The sequence below is a fragment of the Eurypyga helias genome, unplaced genomic scaffold, assembly GCF_000690775.1.
Source record: "Eurypyga helias isolate BGI_N326 unplaced genomic scaffold, ASM69077v1 scaffold2326, whole genome shotgun sequence".
NCBI lineage: Eukaryota > Metazoa > Chordata > Aves > Eurypygiformes > Eurypygidae > Eurypyga > Eurypyga helias.
Window position 1 is genome coordinate 1 of NW_010257021.1, and position 13,314 is coordinate 13,314.

At 48.1% G+C, this 13,314-nt stretch overlaps 1 protein-coding gene across 1 annotated transcript; it reads left to right on the forward strand.

Annotated features, from left to right (window-relative positions):
• Positions 1-2,432: 2,432 nt before the first annotated feature.
• PGAM5 (phosphoglycerate mutase family member 5) lies at positions 2,433-9,551 on the forward strand. The gene is made up of 6 exons (XM_010153847.1): positions 2,433-2,437; positions 3,392-3,570; positions 4,964-5,089; positions 6,565-6,653; positions 6,971-7,104; positions 9,237-9,551. The coding sequence occupies exons 1-6, from the start codon at positions 2,433-2,435 to the stop codon at positions 9,385-9,387; spliced, it is 684 nt and encodes a 227-aa protein (XP_010152149.1). The 3' UTR covers positions 9,388-9,551.
• The last annotated feature ends 3,763 nt before the right edge of the window (positions 9,552-13,314 follow it).

Genomic DNA, 13,314 nt, shown 5'->3' on the forward strand with positions numbered 1-13,314 from the left:
AAACCCGGGTTTAACGCGCCATTAGCCGGGTCCCGGCGTGGCGTTGTCTCTACGCCAGAACTTTTGCTGTTCAGTACCAGTGCCCTGGGGATGGCCGACGTTGGCACGCGCTAGGCCTGCTCCCCACGGTGCCGTGAAGCTGCCGGGTAGTGCTCCTAAATCCTTGCGAAGGTAACGCTGCCTTGACCTTGATTTAGTTGCGTTCTTCATAGGGCAGAAATACATTCACCCAAGGGTTAACTGCTTTTTTTTCCTGATTCTTTAATTAGAATCTGCAAATATCCGTATTGAGCTTTGGCTCATTTAGCTTCCATCTGGTAGAATTATCTCCCCAGGGAGACTTTTGTCAGGCTCTGCTTTAATCATAGTAAATCCGAATTTAGGCACTAACAGATTTTTATTGTATAATATGTCCTGTTTTGATGTTTGAGATGCTACAGAGTCAAATGCTCACAGGGCTGTGTACACCTCAATTATAAAAATAAAACTGCCATTAAATACCTGGTTACACAGTTACGTTGAGGGAGGTACTAGAGCTACTTGTTTACCTGCAGATCCTGGCCTTTCTGGTTCTGCTAAGTGGCTGGTTTTCTTCAAGTATCTGAAGAAAATGCTTTCAGACTCGTGTAAATTGTGGGGTTTTTGTAACCAATTCAGGAAGTAGAGTTGGTTTAGTAACTGATGTAGCGGTCAGTTACCTGAACAAATACAGCTGGATAACAGCTAGTAGCGGTTGAGGATAGTGTACTGTCATTCATCATCCTGTGCAAACAGTGGAAGTGTATTATGTAAACACACATTAGCAGAGGTGAATTTTCATTTCCTACTGCTTGGTGTCTGCCGGTTGGTGTGGTACAGCTTTGGCTACGCCTGGTTCAGGCCTTAGTTGGGAGTTTTGGGTGACGTCGGCAGAACTCAACTTGTAAAGGTGTTCGGTGGCTTCTGAATGCACGTAGCATCTGACTATTTCTCTGGGGGGGTGGGGAGTGATTTACAAAGTCAGGTTGCGAGCAAATGACCAGACATTGCAATATCCTCAGCAACTCTGATGGCTTTTCAAGTTTGAAACAAAAGAACGCGAGCGTCTTGTTTCCAGGCTTCCCGATGATGCTATGCCTGGGATGTTGCGTTGTCTGTGCGGCTGCACGGGAATTGCGCAGCGCGGTTCTTGGAGGAGCCTAGATGTAGTTTCATTCATACAGAATACTTTATCTGAAAGCAGTTCTAATTAAGCTCCTGTTAACTGGAAAGCTTAGTGGGGGGGAGGAAGGCTTTGAGAAGTCCAGATTTCTGGGCTTCAGGTAACTTCCTATATTTTCTGAGTGATTCTTGCAAATAGTTTAATTAGAAATAAAACTAGAAATACCTGCAGTTAGAAGTGTGTTACAAGAATTAAAACACTGCTCAGGCTGACTGATACGTTCCAGTGACATGCAAGGCTTCCTGGAAGAAAGGTGAAAAGGGAATCGTCATGGATTAAGTGATACTTTTGTTTCAGTTTGGTTTAAATATGGTCCCTGGCATTGCCATTGCTTTTTAGCGAAGTTCTGTCCAGCTACAATCTTGGGCTGCCTTTTTAATAAGGAGATGCAGAAAACTGCATTTGTCAGCTTTGAGTTGCTGTGACCTAAAAGAACCCGCTGAAGTCTCAGCAGTATTAAAAGTTTTCTTGCTGATAAACTTTCTAAACTGAGCTTATGGTAAAATACTGTGAGGCTTGGTTATCTTCTCGTCACAAAGCGCATGTTGCCATCGCGTAACTTCAGAGGTGCTGGGGGAGAGGGCAGGACTTTCACACCGGCATTTTGTGTTAGCAGTTTCTGCCATGGGAGTAATTAATCCCTACATTACAAACGTGCTTGAATTTTTCAGATTTTTTTTTTTCTATTTTCTGATGTATTTTCCCAGCAATGTAGTTTCTGTGGACTCAAAGGAAGTATCCTGTGAAATACCCTGGAGCTTTTTGTTACCAGACCATTGTTTTAATTTTTAATGCTTTGCTGAACTTCGTTAACAGCTGAAGGAGTGTGTCGAGCCTCGTCGTTTAACTGAAATCATGTCTTTACCGAAGCAAAATGCATGCAGGGCTTTTTAAAGCCAGTCTTGTGAGCTGTAGGAATAGGTATGTGAAGCAGCAATGTTCTATGACCAAATTACTTTGTCTCAAACTGAATAAAAATTGCCTTCTTGATTACAAATCTGTCAACAAGTTTAATTATAATAATGGCAGAAGTGAGATCTGGTATGAATCAACTGTCCTTTAGATAGGAGATCAAGGGAAAGGGTTTGTGCTCTGAGGTGTAGAGACACAGCCAAAGGATTTGTATTAATGGGGTGGAGGATCAGTGCAGAGAGGGGACCAGAAGACTAATCCGTGGACGATTTGGATAGGGCTGATGGTGGTAGTGCAGCGTTGGTGTCGGCAGCGGGACATGTCGTACAGGGGGAGGGAGGGGAAGCTCCTCTGTGCCCTGTGTACTCTTGGGGAACCGATTGGCTGCCTGAGTGAGGTGCAAGAGGGATGGTCACAGAATGCAGAAAGGGAGGGTGGTGTGCAGTGTGACAGGAGGAAAGATGAAAGGGACATGAGGGGAGAGAGTGGTGAGAAAGATGAAAGGATAAATAAATGCTCCAGGCTGGAAAACGGAAGTGTGTTACTGGAGAGGCCTGATGTGGCCTAGTTTAAATCACAAAATAATTCTCAGTGTGCACTGCAGAAAGTTGGAGTCGTTCTAGGATATTGTTGGGGACGAGGGGAGGGGGATGTTAGTCATCTGACCTAAGACTGACGAAGTGCAGACTTTGTAGGAGTTACCGCAGGGCCTTTTAGATGTGGAACATCATCGTCCTTCCTGTGTGATGAGTGAATACCTCTTCCTCTTTTCCTGGGTATCGTTCATGGTTAGCTTTTCGTGTCAAAAACCCTACCATTGTACCTGTGGCTGAAAATCAGTGAAAGTCCCAAGAACAGCTATAGAATCGACAGGAATTTACATATGAAGTCTCTGCTAGTGTTTATAATCTTCTTGGCCAGGCTGACTGTACCTTCTGTGTACTTCAGTGTGCACCATCTGTTTGCATTAGGATTTAACTTTCTGTTGCATTTGTTGCTTTTTTTTCCCTGAAAATGAATTGAGATGTGGCAGTTGTTAAACAGCAGATTTATCTGTGTCAGTTACACCTTTTAACCTAGGGCATTAACTTTTGGGTTTTGTTTATAGCTCATACACAGTGGTTTGAATCAGTTTTGAAATATCAGTGGCTAAATAGTAGAGTTTAATACTACAGCTATATTTAGTACTAAGATTCTAAGCAGGACTACCCATCTGTAAAATACCTCTGCCTTTTAATCTCCCTATCTAAAAATGACCTTTTACATGTGTTTGTTTAGACGTGAACCGTTGGCTCTTATCAACCTCAAAAAGAAAAATGAAGAAACCGGGGAAGAAGAACTTGCCTCGCGCTTAGATCACTGCAAAGCAAAAGCCACCAGGCACATATTCCTTATCCGTCATTCTCAGTACAATTTGGATGGCCGGGCTGATAAAGACAGGACGCTGACCCCACTTGGTATGTATGGCGAGAAGCAGGGTACTCTGCTTTCTGAGAAAATGCTTTGATGTCTGAGTACAGGTCAGTAGCTCGGCTCTGTGCTGGGTCTCACTGCCAAACCTTAAGCCACCTTCTGCATCCTTTGTGGCAGAATGATGTCTAGAGTAAGTTTGGGTTTTTTCCACTTTTGATCATCTAAATCCAGACATTAAAACACGCTTTACAGAGTTCTAAACTCTGTAAAGAGACTTCACAAAGGAAATTTCCAATTATCTTAAGGTTGCCTGAGCAAATTTTCCTGCTAGCTGACATAATTCCCCAAGGCTGAGCTTTTAAATTTAACTCCATGACTAACTTTGGGATGGAATTCTCTTAAAAGGTGGTTCTTGTTTCTGTTAGTTGATTTGCTGATTTATTAAAAAGAAAAAAATTACCCCGACTTTCCTTTCAGTTGAGGTGTTTATAATTCAATACATTTCACTTTTGCTACTAAGCACTGTTTCTGGGAGTACTGCTAATCAGTTACAGGAAATGAGGATAACTTCTGTCTGTGTTAAGATTAACTCCTTGACCCTGTGACTAGGCCTCCAGTGTTAATTAGTGTTATTTTAATAGTGCGCTTAAAAGGCAGTGGGCACCTGCTTGACGATATGTATGCCAACGCCGTTTTGAGGGGGAAGGAAAGAGTTGTGCCGTGCTGCTTGAGGCTTTGGAAGTCTGATGCCAAGTGTTTAGTATAAACACCCTTTTTTTCCCCCGAAGTCTGAATCGCCAGTGTGCAAACAGGAGTGAAATGCTAATTTCAGGACTAAGGTGCTATCTTAAAGTGGTAACAAAGTATAATCTTAATGGTGTCTTACCCTGTGCTTTGGGTAAGTTAGTTACGCTGTCTGTTGTCTTTTCACCTACCTGCCTACATTAAAGCCTTCCCTGGGCTATCCAAGTGTTGTGGTTCTTGACTGTTCCAAGCTGTTGTTACCTTTATGAAAAACGCAGTGTCAGGTCTGAGTGGGTCTGTTTGACAGTCTCTGCATCTCTGCCCCCTGCACAGAGAGATGAGAGATAGCTTGTGTCAGCACTGTCTTTTCTTGGAAGTGGCTCCCTTGGGGTGGGGCTAGCAGGGATATTGAATACTTTAGTGGAAGTCTCTGAATAAGTTACGATTTTTTCTTTTAATTAAAAACCAAAAGAAAACCAACTAATTTTTCCTGTGACAGAAATACGACTTGAAGTTGTCCAGCCAATAAGCTTGGTCTGAGTAGGTGGTGACTCTAGTTTTCCAGTTACTTTGTGAGAGGAAAAAACCCCTGACGTTGATGGAGACTTTTTATGTCTGCTGTACAACTTTTTTGGTAGCTTCTGTGAAGTGCTTACATGAGTGTCACCAATTTAGATGATTATTAATTTTAAGGTCGAGAGCAGGCTGAACTGACTGGACACAGGCTGGCAAGTTTGGGATTAAAATTTGATCAGATTATCCACTCCTCCATGACTAGAGCAACTGAAACAACTGAAATTATAAGCAAACATCTACCAGGTAAGTGACTTCCCTTAATTTTTAATTGCCTTCTGACCCTTAAAACTGAAGCAGGAATCTAAGCTTGTCCGTAAGGTTGAGATGTTATTTAGCCGAGTTCCAGCCCTGTGCGTACAGGGTATTTATAAAGAAACTGACAACCCCAGTTCTGCTTGTTTCCTGTTCGTCTTTAAAAACGCAAGAGGGGTCTGCCCCTCTGAGCGACTAGCTGCTGCCTGTATGTGCTGCGGCGTAGAGTACGCTGCTGCCTGCTCTTCACTTACCGTTCTGCAAAGCAAAGACTCGCCGGTCATCGGGAGTGGCTCAGTTCTCAGCCTGGGGATGATAGCGCAGGAGAGAAGGGGGTCATACACTCCAGTTCTTCCGTGACTTCAGCTCACTGGGTTAGTTAGGCCTTTCTTGTCTGCTGTGCTCTCCTCTGAGCTGGGGAAGATGTGGCACCCTCATGAAGGTGTAGGGATTTTTTTAATGTGGGTGCTTTGTTCGTAGGGGTTTTTGGGATGTGGAGTTTTTGGTGGGTTTTTTTGTTTCATTTTATAGGTGTTTTTTCGTTGTGGTTTGCTTTTTTTCTCCTGTATGTATCAGAATCTAAACTAAAGATATTTGACTTCTGTCTGGTATTTTAGCAAGGTATGACTAGCTGAATGTCAGTTCTCCTCACCATTCTGTGTTTGCTTTCTTATATGCACTGTGTCAAAAAAACCTCAAACAACCTCCCCAACACCAAAATTAACAAAAACACCCTGCCTGAACCATCTTTCCTTCCTCAAAGTAAGACATTAAGATATTAACGTAAATATCAAGTGTAGCATTAAGATTAAGAAGCATTAATTAGCAATGAGCATTAACTGACATACAGCTTTAACATCCTTGAAGTGCATTTTGTCAAAGTGCAGCAGACTAGGGAGAGTCGACTTGCTGTGCCATGCTGGTCTGGCTGTTCTCAGTTGGAATAAACTTTGGGGGCCTACACGGAAGCTGGGGGGGACTTTTTACAAGGGCCTATAGTGACAGGACAAGGGGTAATGGGTTTAAATTGAAAGTGGGGAGGGTTAGATTAGATATCAGGAAGAAATTCTGCCCAGAGAGGGTGGGGAGGCACTGGGACAGGTTGCCCAGAGAAGCTGTGGATGCCCCATCCCTGGAAGTGTCCAAGGCCGGGCTGGATGAGGCTTTGAGCAACCTGGTCTAGTGCAAGGTGTCCCTGCCCATGGCAGGGGGGTTGGAACTGGATGGTCTTTAAGGTCCCTTCCAACCCAAACCGTTCTGTGATTCTGTGATTGTCTGGCTGAAGACAAAACAGTCGTGTGGGATTCACACCCCTTGGTAGGAAGTGTGTAGACTAAAATGGTCTTTAGGATGGAGAGGAAGACTTCTTTGAAGAAAGAATATGAAAAATGTGTTGGTTGTAGGGTTGTGTTTGCAGTGGCATGGGAAGTAACCACCCCTTTCTGAATGTGTATTTAATATTTCAGGAGTCAAAAAAATCAGTACTGACCTGCTGAGAGAGGGAGCACCTATAGAACCAGACCCTCCAGTCTCTCACTGGAAACCAGAAGCTGTGGTAACTTTCACTTGAAGTTGTTTTTTTCTTTTCTTGTTATGTTTGGGATTTTTCCTATACTTTCTGTTGACAGTAGCGATAACTTGCAGTGTCTGAGCTGCTGCTTTTCATCACAGCCCTCAGATAATGGCATACTTTTCTCCTCTCCAGCAAGCGTACGGAACAGTTGAAATAACTTACAGTCCCTAAGTGTTAGTTCAGCCTCCCGTGTGCATCCCCGTAAAGACCGTTGTGTAGAAGCTGCAGCCCATCTGCGCGTGCCGCCGGTGGCGCGTGCTGCTCTGAGCGGTGTGTCATTCTGAACTCTGTGCCATTAGCAGTATTACGAAGATGGCGCTCGAATTGAGGCAGCTTTTCGAAACTTCATCCATCGGGCTGATGCAAAGCAGGAGGAAGACAGCTACGAGATCTTTGTCTGCCATGCCAACGTGATCCGCTATATCGTGTGCAGGTACGTGCTGGGTCACGCGTTCCTCGGTGTGCTTTCAAAGGGCTGTGCTGTACCGAAACGGGGTTGGGGTGTACCACCACCGTGTGAGATGTGTTGCCTTGGCTTGTTTGGAGGGGGTGGAGGTCAGTGCCTGCGTTGTGAGCAGCTCTTTCTGCCACCTCACCGCAGGAGTAGTTTGCAGATGCAGGACACGTCTGAAAATGAGAACGCTTTCATTCTGATTCTGAGGTGAAACTGGCTAAATTGGTGAGACCCAACATTTTGATGTGTCTGACCAGTCTCTTTAATACCGTATGCTTCTGCTTCCCGTAAACCCGAGGACACAGTGCCTGTGTGGGCTGTTGGAAAAGACAAATAGAGCATCTGACTGGATGTGCCTTTTTGAGGTGACATGATCTTACATAATGAAAGGTGGGTTTAGTTGGGGGAATTCCTTACTAGTCGAAACTTTTGTATTATGGTCAAGTTGTGTTAGCATGTGTTTGCAGTAACATCCAGTATTGGATTAGAGGGGAGAGTGGATCTTTCCACTAACATCAAGGTGGTTCGTGAAGGAGGAGACAGTTCTGGGTCTTTGCCTGTCTCTGTATCCAGTCAGCTGAGTCTGTTTTATTCCTCTTCCCTACCAACAAAGCCCTGTCTGTACGATAATTTGTCTTGGGCAGGACAGATGTGATTAAACTTTAATCTGATCAATACCTACATTGTATTCAGTTAGCTTTATTTAGCTGAGATAGGTAAATGGGGGCCTGTCTGCTCGGCAGACTGCTGTAGAGCTCAAGATTGCTATACTTAAAATTATTGATCAGGTAAACAGAATGTTCTTTCCTGTGCCAAAAAAAGATCATCTTGCTGCTACCTAAGCTTTTTCTGAAATACTTGGGGTTTTTTTTTGCTGTTTTTGCTGTTTCTTCCCTCCTCTATGCCTCCATTCCAGGCTATCCGATAGCGCAGCTGGACACGGTCCATGTAACGTTCCCTTTCAATCTAGCGAGACTGTAGCTGATTTCGTAGCCCTTCCGAAAGACGCGTCAGAGCCAAACCCAAGTCATTCCTCGGTATCCGAGGCAAAAGATGTTTGAGACAACATGGTATTTCTTCCAGCTGTTGACTACAACTGATTGAGCTCCTGAGGCCGCTCAGTTAGGAGTGTCAGAGTAGCTGGAGACTAGCTGTGCTGCTGCATTTCTAGAAAAAGCTCGAGGTACTTTTTTATTCCCACTTCGGGGGGCAGCATTGTTGATGGAAAGTAGTTCTGGTGGATAGGCACGTGCGGGCAACTGGAATGGATCTTGCCTGCCTGTCGCTGCCGTTGTTCCGTACCCGCACGTGTTGCTACGGCTGAGGTGGTGAGTAAGTGTGCTGCTTGCGCCCTTGGCCTGGGGAGGAGGCCATGGGGTGGTGAGCCACGTTCTGACCTGGCCTGACCCACGCAGGGTTGTGTGGGGCTCAGGGACCAGCCTGACCCTGCGCATCAGTTGCTCTGAGCGCTCCCAGCAGCCGGACTGTTAGAGCCTCCACCTTGGTCAGTTTGAACTAACCCTGTCTGCGGGAAGCGTACCCATCTGCTCATCCCTTCAGTGCCTGAAGGGGCTACAAGGAAGCTGGGGGGGACTTTTTACAAGGGCCTGTAGTGACAGGACAAGGGGTAACGGGGTTAAATTGAAAGTGGGGAGGTTTAGATTAGATATCAGGGAGAAGTTCTTCCCGGAGAGGGTGGGGAGGCACTGGGACAGGTTGCCCAGAGAAGCTGTGGATGCCCCATCCCTGGAAGTGTCCAAGGCCAGGCTGGATGAGGCTTGGAGCAGCCTGGTCTAGTGGAAGGTGTCCCTGCCCATGGCAGGGGGGTTGGAACTGGATGGGCTTTAAGGTCCCTTCCAACCCAAACTGTTCTGTGATTCTGTGCTGGACTCTGCTTATGCAAGTGCATTGTTGGCACTGGCCCCGTTAGCAACGTGGTGTTTCTGTCAACTGCACAAGAAAAATCTTCTCTCTGAGGCCGCCTGTGGAGCGTTTGCAGGCGTGCTGCTGTGACCAGCGAGGTTTTCCCTCCACTGGAACAGAAGGCGATGCCAAGAGGGCGCGGCGGTGGGACTGCTACGAATTAACACCTTTTATTTTGTTTTGGACAGAGCGTTGCAGTTCCCCCCGGAAGGCTGGCTGCGAATGTCCCTTAACAACGGCAGCATAACTCACCTGGTGATACGGCCGAATGGGAGAGTGGCGCTTCGCACGCTGGGGGACACAGGCTTCATGCCTCCCGACAAAATCACGCGCACCTGAGTGAGCGGAACTGATGGCTGTCCCGGAGCTGCCTCTAGTCTCTTTGCACTAGTACATTCAGCTGCAGTACCACTAGATTGTTACCTGTTTTGTTGGGGTGTGATGCTGTCTTAAAATGTCCTTTAGCCCCCTGCCTCTGTGCGTATTCACATCTGCCTTTCAGTCCAGGGAAGAACAGCTCTTCCTACGCCTGAGGCTCTCCAGGCCTCAAGTGTTCCCTGAAACTCAAAGCCGAGCTGTGGAATATGAGGAGATTGAATGTCTCTGTGCTCAGCAGGTGCAAGAGCACTGACTTCCCTCCCTCTGCGAGTTTCTCTAACCAAAGCTTGCTACTGTGGATGTTTTTTCCTGTGCAGGAAAGCAACTGGTGCTGGGAACTGCAGGGAACGGCCTTGTATCACGCTGGGGCTGGAAGTGAAGATGCGCCAGCTTGTTTCAGCTCCCGCAGCAGGGACAAACAGGGTGTTCTGCTGTGCAGGGGACAAAGGGATAGGGCTTCCTTTTTTTGTAAGCTGTTGAGGATGTACATTTGTTGTGTCGTCGTTCCCCTCTGCCCCCAAAAAGTTCATGTAAACTGTGCCTGGAGGCTGTAAGCATAAAGAGGGTAAAAAAAACCCCATTTGCCTCAGAGCTGTGGTGCTAGAATTAACTGCTGCTTTATGACGTGGTCCTCCATCCTCAGGAGCACTTCAGGCATCTGAACAGCGTGCTTGGGTCTCGTAAAGCCTTGAACTAGAACTTGGTGTGTAGCAGGAGGTGAGGTTGTAGCAGGAAACAGAAGGAAGGGAAAGCAGCAATCTTCTGAGAGTGCTTCCAGTTACTGACCCGTGTTTCTGAGGGGTAGGGTCTTTTCTGCTGTTCCACTGACTTGTATTTGGCCCTGCCTTGCTTCCAGAGCAGCGCAGTAATCCCGGGTGCAGGGCAGTGCTGCTTCAGGGCAGAGGTTCTACTGTCCTGGAGCAAACTGCTGCCTCCAACTCCTGTTGCCCGAGCCTTGGAAAGGTGTCTGGGGTGTGGCGCAGGACGCTGTCAGCGGCTCCTCGGTACAGCCAGGACACCGCTGGGCTTGTGCTAGGCACTACGCAGGTGGCCGAGGACTAGGGTGCCGTTTTGGGGGCGCAGAAGCAGGTCAGCTTACCGGGTGCCTGAAGCAGAGAACTTGGCTTGGGTCACACCTGGAATGTTGGAGAATCCCATGGTAGGCAGTCTGCCGTGGCAACGGAGCACCAGCTCTGGGGCGGTAACTAACTTGTTTGACAGGTTCTTATCACCGAGGATGTTGCCGAGACCCTGAACCCCTCCTGTCAGCGCTGTGGGAAGCACCGCCCTGGCACCCAGCCGAGCCAGCCAAGGTGCCAGGGCTTGCTCGGTACAGGGAGATTGCAAGGGAACGGGGGCTCGTAGGGAACGAAACGTGATTGTTGTGTAGTGCAAGCTGCAGGGGCGAGGGGAAACTACAGTGACATCTCTCATTGATGCAATGAGGATAATTTACCAGGTTTTGTCTAACAACTTTTTAAAAGTTTTGAATAAAATAACTGCTCTGTCTGTCTTGTCTCTTGGGGCGAGCAGCTGCAGGGCTTTGCTGCGGACCGTGTGGTGCTTGTGTTCCCGCCACCTGAGCTTTGCATCCCACCAGGCCTGGGGCTGCAGCTCACGTACCAGAGCTGCCCGCAGAAAGGGCTGCGAGCCCGCCGTACGCCGGAGGGGGCCGGTGTGCCGCAGCCCGTTGCCTCCTGGCGTTCTGGCAGCCCTGTCACTCGTCCCTGCCAGAAGAGGAGCACGGGAACTAGCGAGGTGAAAACTCTGTGCGTGTTCGTTTGCGTGTGCGTGCATTACCCTCCTCACCCGCGGACCCACCTTCCTGGTGCCGGTGCCGGGTTCCCGGCCAGCATTGAGGGGATACACGGCACCTCTGCACGACGCTGGCAGTGCCGCTTGGGGTGGGGGAGGTTGAAATTTAAGTACCTGTTTTGTAGAGCGTTGGGACTTGCTGTTTCTCAAACAGCGTGAGACTTCAGGTCTTCAGTGGCAAAACCCGGCACGTTGTGCACAGGAGACGGTGCCGTTGTGTGAGCCAGGCCGGGACAAACCCGTCGTTGGCCGTGTCCCGGCATCAGGCCAGCCCCTTCTCGCCGCGCCCCATCAACTCCACACAGCGTGACACCTCAGCTACTCGTTTATTCGGAACAGAAAGCAGGGTAACTGGTGGTAAGGTAATGCTTGGCTCGTTAAAAAAAATCCCCACAACTAATCTTTTGCGCTTTTAAAAGAGAACTTTTGGCCAAGAAAACACAATTCAGGCAGGATCAGTGTCTCCACAGCCTCTGTGTAGAAGCGCTTTCGTCCCGATCAGAGTGCTACGTAAGTGCCTACCCTTCCTCACTAGCCAAAGGAAACATCCCCTTAGGAAAACGACCTCTTAGGATGCAGTACAGCTGGACTAACGCACGTTACAGAACTGTTAAAACCAATCTTCTCTTGACTGAACCAAACCAAAACTAATCACAAAGTGAAAGGGAAGGGGCTGCTGGGTGGGTGGGGTGAGGGTCTACGTGTACGTACTCGTAATATACATTTAAATACTTAACAAAGAAAGCAAAGCATAATAAAGGTAAAAAGGACAAAACCCAAAAGTACCAGCAGGGTCAGCATCGGTATCCTGGGACAAACTCCGCCCCCAAGGGCAGCATCTCCGGACGGAACAGCAGCTGCACACACGGCTGCGCTGTGAATGGAGCCGTAACACCATGGTATCGGGCAATTACTTCTCGTCTGGGTCATTCCTCCAGGATGAGAGACTCGTTTACATTAAAGCATTAAAAACCCCCAAATTAACAAAAAACCATCCCCAAAACAACTGACCAACCCCAAATGGTAAAACTGCAGGGATTTGGGACCTGAAGTTGGAGATGACAGAGACTGCTGCCTCAAAACCGGACGCTCAGGGAGCGGTCAGGAGCCGTCCTTGGGAACCTACCCCCAGCTGGATGTCTGGGGCGGCAGTGAGCGGGAGGCTCCTGTGTACAGCTCCTGGGAACGAGGCTCCTTACAGAGAAAGGGCTGAGCACTGAGCCTTTATGAATTGATTCTAAACCAGGAGTGCGCTCCCACGGCAGAGCGCTGTCACACCGACTCGTCAGAGACACTAAAATACGTTCAGCAAGCTCAGGAGAAAAACTCTACCGTGTGTGCCCGCAGTGAGTGGATGCCACTTCTTAAAACTTCTAAAACAACAAGGATTTAATTAAAAAAAAATATGTTACAAAAGGCACTGTTAAGCTTGCAGAAGCACTAAGTGCAGTTTTCTAGGCCTGTACCGAATCGTGAACCTACCGAAGGGTGTACAGTCTGTGCATGGAACAGTCGCTGCGCTGCGCAACACACGGAGCCTGCCGGACAGGGGAGCCGCGTCAGTCGCGTGCCCGAGGGGGTCCCGTGCCTTCCCCCGATCCGCCCGGCGCCAGGGCCCGGCACCAGGGAACGCTCCTCGTCCCTGTTCAGCACAGCCGGCTCAGGGGTTACTCTCCGCTGTAACAACAGACAGGCTCATCCTGTTCCTACCTCGCGCGCTGCCGCCACCACCGAAGGCTGTTCTGCAGCCTTACGGTGTCAAGCAGATAAGGAAACTGTCTGGAGATCCGAAAAGCATTCCTCAATCTCGGCATCCTACTGTCGGAACATCGTTTGCCGAAGGCTGCGGAATGACCTCGGTGCCTGCCGTAACAAACGCTCGCTACCACATCAAGGCTGGAGACGTAGGAAAAGCTTAGATTTCAATACAAGTATTTCCAGCCCTTATTCCTTGCCCTGCGCAGCTGGGAAATAAGGAGCCACATCGTGGGTCGCTGGCTACCGCTACGTGTTCCAAACTAAACCGTTACAGTACCTTGCTGGTAAATCTGCTGAAATTATTGCTGATGTGCT

Excerpts from the sequence above, each read along its gene's own strand:
- PGAM5 (XM_010153847.1), top strand. Across the intron at positions 6,654-6,970 it reads ACTGGAAACCAGAAGCTGTG|CAGTATTACGAAGATGGCGC; the intron begins GTAACTTTCACT and ends CTGTGCCATTAG. Across the intron at positions 7,105-9,236 it reads ATCCGCTATATCGTGTGCAG|AGCGTTGCAGTTCCCCCCGG; the intron begins GTACGTGCTGGG and ends TGTTTTGGACAG.